Source organism: Oryza glaberrima, chromosome 5 (genome assembly GCF_000147395.1).
Source record: "Oryza glaberrima chromosome 5, OglaRS2, whole genome shotgun sequence".
In the NCBI taxonomy this organism is placed as follows: Eukaryota; Viridiplantae; Streptophyta; class Magnoliopsida; order Poales; family Poaceae; genus Oryza; species Oryza glaberrima.
The window spans coordinates 15,216,140-15,222,749 of NC_068330.1; the positions used below are offsets into that span (position 1 = coordinate 15,216,140).

The window sequence follows — 6,610 nt, forward strand, 5'->3', positions numbered from 1 at the left end:
ATATCCTGAAGGGGCAGACACCGAACTTCGACACATTCCCAAAGCTAAGAGATCACTGAGACGAGTTCGTTGCATATAAGACAGGTGAACAAGGGCAGGCGATGATGGAAAGAAACAAAGAAAATGCCGCCAAGAAGAAGTACCATCACCACTTGGGGTTAGGAGGCTATAGCGTCGCGATGCCGAAGTGGGAGGAGATGGAGGCTAGCTTGATTGAGAGGGGTATCGAACCGGCAATCGCCAATTGGCCGGAACGATCGAAGTTCTGGTACTATGCTCACGGTGGAACGCTCAATCCAGTTGATGGCTCACTGGTTTTCGACGATCAGATACGAGAGGCTGCGCGACGACTAACAGATGTAGTGGAAGCCTCCTCTCAGGGCACGTTCCGACCGGACAGATATAGGGACGAGCTGACACTCGCCCTGCAGATTCCAGAGCATCCAGGACGAACACGAGGGAAAGGGGTGATTCCTTGGAAGATTGGTTTCAAGGAGGACATCCACACGTACAGGAGTCGGATGAGGAGCAAGAGAGATACCGAGGCGAAGATTGCAGATCTAGAGTTCCGGGTATCGAGCTACGAACTCAGCATGCAAGAGGAGGTGGCAAGGAAGGTTGATGAACGCATGGTCGCACATCGGTCCCATGATCCCCAGCCGACCATTCCTCCTGCAATGGTGAGCCTGTCAGGAAACCGTAGCAGCTACGCCTCAACGGGGCAGGTAGGATCACAGAGCATGCATGCCATGCAAACACAGGACGAATCGACCTGTCCCGTTGATGACATCACTCAGCGGACACCATGTGAGCTGCATATTCCTTACAAGAACTTATCAATAAAGGTAAGCTCGTAGTTTATATATTTTAGATTTAGCCATTCCGCTAGTTGCTGCTTATATATGTTGATTACTAATAAATAACCTCTCACCACATGAAGGTGGCGTCGGGCATGGCCATCCCAACGGACCCTTCAGGTACTTACCACTGCAGGCCGATTCCAGCAGGATACTCCAAGGTCGAAATTGAGTTGGTCGAAGGCGCGTACGAGGACCTCGAGCTGGATTACCCTGGAGGAGACGGTGAGACGCATCTACGAGACACAAGCCATGCCATTATTCTATGGCGCAGGTGGTACATCATCCTCCCTGGGCGACAAGCGGCGTCTCATGCACCATCTCCTTCGGCTCCGCCATCTCCTCCTCAGGATCCTGCACCGTCTCCTCCTCATGTTCCAGCACCGTCTCCACCTCAGGCTCCTGCACCGACTCCTCCTCGGGCTCCTGCATCGACTCCTCCGCAAGCTCCTCCTCCAGCACCTTCAAAGTTAAGGGCCCCCCAAGCTCCACCGGCTGCCCACACAAGGGCAACAAAGAAGGCGAAAGTTGATGCCACCAAGAACAAGGACCCGGGGTACGATTGCACGCAAGAGGAGCTTGACGCTTATGTGGCATCAGAAGTCAAGAGACAATTCAAGCCTCAAAGTCTAGAAAAGAAGATTCCTATAGACCCGAGTGTCATGAACTTCTTCAGGGGTATGTCTGCACCTGCCAAGGAGGCCATTAAGCTATCGGACTATGAGCGAACGCTGAAGAAAGCATCTTCTGGAAAGTCCAAACCAGTCCCTCAGCTTGGAGAGCAACCAAACCAGGAGATCAAGCCGTTGGTGACCGGTAAAGAAATGACGATATAAGAATTTATTACTAACACCGGTCTAACTACAGATCAATTGCTAGGAGTCGCACCAATCGAAAAGGCGGAAGTGAAATACATGTACGAACTCGGTAAACCGCTTGTCAAGCCTGAGCTGCTGCAGTCCCTACCCTCACAAATGTACAAGGTCCATCAGCTGTACATGGAGATGAGCGCCACCGGTAGAGAGATGATCGGAGCGAGGATCAGGGACACGGACTTCTTGCAAGGAGATGACATTCTCTGGATCAATTTCAAGGGAATCTACGAACTATACCAGTTGGACGCCCTCGACGTCTCTATTATGAGTTGCTGGATTTTGTAAGTATATCGTTCAGTTAGATTTCTTACTACGTCTCCTTTAATTAATTAGGTCCTTGTATATAAGTAGACTATAGAAAATAATATACTCCCTTTTATCATTGTAGAATGGAGATTCAAAGGGCCCGACGGCGGGGGGTTTTCGATACTGGATTCATCGACCCTCGGAAAGTAAACGTTGCAATGCTCGACCAATATCCGTAAGCCACAGAGGACAATCTCGTCCATCTCCTGAAGGCGCAGCATTACAAGACGTTCATACTGTTGCCGTACAACACAGAGTTAGTTTAATTTTACTGTCTTCCTATACCAAATTTCATTCCCGTACGAACTTGCTAAGTGTTTCATATGTAATGCATCCCACGCACATTGCAGATTCCACTGGGTGCTTTTACTCTTCGACCTGTCGGCCTGCACCGTCAACGTATATGACTCAATGGATAAAAAAGAGTCTACGTTTGACAAGGTTTTCGAACTTATAGACAGGTACCGTTATAAGTTCCTCTGTTAATTAAGAAAATCTTGTTATGTTAATTGCTACTACGAATCATAGCTTTAAATTCCATGTAGAGCTTGGTATCGGTTCCGTCATTTGGTCCGCGGCAAATGGAGAGAAAGACTTAGGCGGAAGTTCAAATTTCCTGTGAGTACACATGCTCTACATTTATATTTCTCCGATTCAAATACATACAAGTGTATATTAATTAGATCTCTCGTTGTTTGTCATTTATTTGTAGTGCGCAAAGCAAAAGAAGGGAACTAACTTGTGCGGCTATAACGTGTGCGAGTATTGCCACTGCCTTGCAGACCAAATCATCACCACAAGAGAGCTCGATGTGCGTACAAATAAATTCAAAATTTCATTACGTATCGATTTCTTGTTTAATTACTAATCAATTTCATATATTCATATAGTTTATTCGCATGAGGGATAACCTGACCACACACAAGGAATTTATCGCGGCGGTTCAAGAACAACTCATGGGATTCATCAACAAACAAATCCTTGATCCCAAGGGTGAATTCTACTATGACGGAAACACAATTCATAAGTCCTTAGCTACTGAGCTAGCGACTACTACTACGTCGTAATCGTAGCTAGCTAGCACATATAATGGATTGTAATTAATACATGACTACATATGTTTCTATATACATGTGTACACATTTTCTATAATGTAAATATATTTTGGTCATATATATATATATATACATATGCATTTGCATAACATATATATATATAAATACATATATATTATGCATGTACATATGTATTGAAACATATATAAATATAATATTATATATATATGCATATATTATATATGCATATATGTACTGAAACATATATATGCATGGTTTATATATAAACCATGCAGCAACAGGGCCATGCAAAAAAAAAGGTCAGCTCGATTTTTAGTCCCGGTTGGTAACACCAACCGGGACTAAAGATAGATCTTTAGTCCCAGTTATTTCACCCGGGACTAAAGATAGCGATCTTTAGTTCCGGATTGGTAGTCCCGGTTTGGAAACCGGAACTAAAGGGGGGTTACGAACCGGGACTACAAAGGTTTCTCCACCAGTGTAATGTGAGAGGGACAGCGCCAATGTTATTAGTGTCGATGATTTATTTGTAATTTTTTTAAAAAATATATATTTATAATTAAAAAGTATTTACAAATAGGCCATCGGCATCAATGTTGATGATCTATTTGTAATTATTTTTTATTACAAATAGATCATTTTTTTTAAAAAAAAGTGCTAATTGGTTATCATTTACATTAGTGACTTAGTTTCACCCAAAGGTGGAGGGGATGGTGCCAATGTCATTGGCGCTGTAATATTGGACCACGGCGCCAATGATGTTGGTGTAGTGAAAAGAATCATTTTTAAAATAAGTTTTTTAGGATCTATTTATAAAATAAGTTTTCTAAAAGGATCAGAATGTAAAAATCCAGCTTTCACCTCCCCTCATTAGTCAGGTATCACGTACCGGATCAGAGAAAGAACAGCATCAGTCAGATCGAATCCACTGCCTAGCTAGCTAGCACCTACTGCAGATATCGCGTAAGCGAGCATGGAGACAGAGCTGCCGACCTTGATGGAGCTGGATAGCACCGAGCCGGCCGATTTCTCGCAGCCGCCACAGAGATACAGCAACCTGGAGAGGATCCGTACCTTGTCCGTCGTCTCGGGCGAGGCCAGCGGGTGGTCGTCGTCGTCGTCTCGGTCGGCGAGATCCAGTTACTACAGCAGCAGCATGTCAAGCAACGCGTCGGGTGGCCCTCATAATCATCGGTACGCCCCTTACTCCAACTCTTCGCCGAGGCCGGTGGTAATAACACTTGATCTCCACGGTGCTCGGGACATTGCGCGGCAGATGGCCCGCGACGGGTTCGTGGCCAAGTTGATTGGAGAGTTCGGCCGGGAGCCCGGATCTACGCTGGAGAGGTGGTTCTCCGAGCTCGACGTCGGCTGGGTACTCCGGTCGGCGGCAGCGGCGGATAAGGAGCAATCCGAGCTCGGCCTGGATGATCTCGTGCGGCGGTGGACGCGAGGATATACCGTGATGGTCGAAGCACTCAACGCCACGCGGACGCAGACGGATAAGGTTGGAGGTGTAGCCGTCATGGAATGTGATCAAGAGCTGGAAGACGACCTCCGACTTCAAGTCGCGCGGTTCGTGGAGGCGACAGTATCCAAGATGCTCGCCTTTGCTGATGCCCTCGCCGCTGATAACACTTGGCGGCCAATAGACAACCTCTCGGGACTCATGGGCCTGTACAGCTGCATCTTCAAGTGCAGAGTACCCATCCTAATACATGCACTAAGTGATTCAGAAGAGCAATGCCTAGCACGCAAAGTGGATGGTGCTTTCAGAATTACAATGAGCAACTTGTGCACAGCGATATTGAAGATGGCGAAGGACGCCGAAGCTGTTACCCCTGTCTTAAGTGGTTGGGATTCCTGGGAAAATTTTAAGCAGAATGCAGAAATCCACAAAGCTACTCGGCTAATTGTTGACTATGCAAGATTGTTTTGGGAATACAAGGGCTTGTTGCATATAATCCTGCTTTCCAAACGGGACCCTCACTTGGACGACAGATGGTCTCAAGTTCCGATCACCATGATTAAGCAAATGGTCATCAACTTAGAAGATCAGCTGGAGAAGAAATCCAAGTCATTCTCTGACCCTAGCCTGAGATATCTGTTCTTGCTTAACAATTCCTACTTCGTAAGAGAAGATTTTCTTGAGCCCGGTAATTGCGTGTACATCCTTACGCTTAAATTTATGCAGTACCAAGAGAAGTACATGCTTGCCTCCTGGGAACCCGTTATGTGTTGCCTACAGGATAAGATGCCACTATGGTTTCCTAAACACTCCTTGCAGCTGGCAAGGTTCAAGTCAGAATTTCAGAAAACATGTAGACGTCAGAAGCTATGGAAGGTCCCCAACCCAAGGCTCAGGCAGAAACTGCGAAAAGCCATCGTTGATAAGGTCATTATTGGATACAAAAGATACCTGGAGGACCATCCGGAGCTGGAGAAATGCAGCAGTGATCTACACGACATGGAGGACATGGTCAACGTGCTATTTGAAGGATGAATAAGGATTGTTCCAGTTTTAGACTGACATGGCCATGCGTATGATGTGTAAACATTAAACCAGCTACGACGAGAACAGACTAAGGTTAAACAAGTTCACACTTGTTGCCTTTCTTACTGTAATTTGATGTTCTATCCTCATTCTATCTTTTTCAAGGAAATCCTCATTCTACCTTACTAGGAATTGTAAAACCAAGTGTGATTTTGGTTTATTTGTGATGGAAAATTGGCAACAAAATATTTAACCATGAGTTGGTTTTGAGTGAGAAATTTGGTTTGGATTATTGGCGATTTTAGGCGTCAGTGCTTATGACTAACGTGGGTCAGGTTGCGATATCTGTGCCCAGAATCGAATGTTTGGTTTACGTGTGTGCAGGTGATCGAAGTCAACCGAGGTCAATGGCGAGGACCGGGACTATGCTCAGGGAGGAGCAGAGGTCCAGCACGGTCAAGAGGCCATGTGACAAGGTTGGACTGACGTCATGATCCCTGATGGTCAACCTGGGTAGACGGCGGATTGGGACTAGATTCAGGGGGATTTGAGGTCCAGAACGATCGACGAAGCCATGTGACAAGGTTGAGATCAAGGTGATGCACGATGGACAAACACTGTGTCGGGAAGACTTCGCAACGGGCTTCACAAGATCAAGTGTGCAAGTGCCGTGTTCGCGAAGAAAATGGAGAATAGAAGAGGAGGTACAGTACTTCGAAGTACTGTAGCATGCAGGCATGCATTGGCGTGTGCATGAGATGGCAAGTGCAGCTAGCTGATTGGCTAGCTAGCTTACACATGGGCTCGGTTGGCATGGAGGCCTAGCCGACGCCTGATTGGTTCCAGGCCAGAGTGCTTGGCTGGCAGGGAGGCCAGGCCGAGCAGGCCCAAGACAAGACGACGGCCCACGGCATCGGCACCATGCACGGGCAAGCGCGGGAGATCGCGCAAGGTGCACGCGCGCGGTGGACACGGGGCGGCAAGGAATTCGGCGCGCACGGG

General features: G+C 46.8%; 1 protein-coding gene across 1 annotated transcript; it reads left to right on the plus strand.

The window, feature by feature from the left end:
• Positions 1-4,087: 4,087 nt before the first annotated feature.
• Positions 4,088-5,617, plus strand: LOC127772578 (exocyst complex component EXO70B2-like). Its single transcript, XM_052298516.1, has one exon. The coding sequence runs from the start codon at positions 4,088-4,090 to the stop codon at positions 5,615-5,617; it is 1,530 nt and encodes a 509-aa protein (XP_052154476.1).
• Positions 5,618-6,610: the final 993 nt, after the last annotated feature.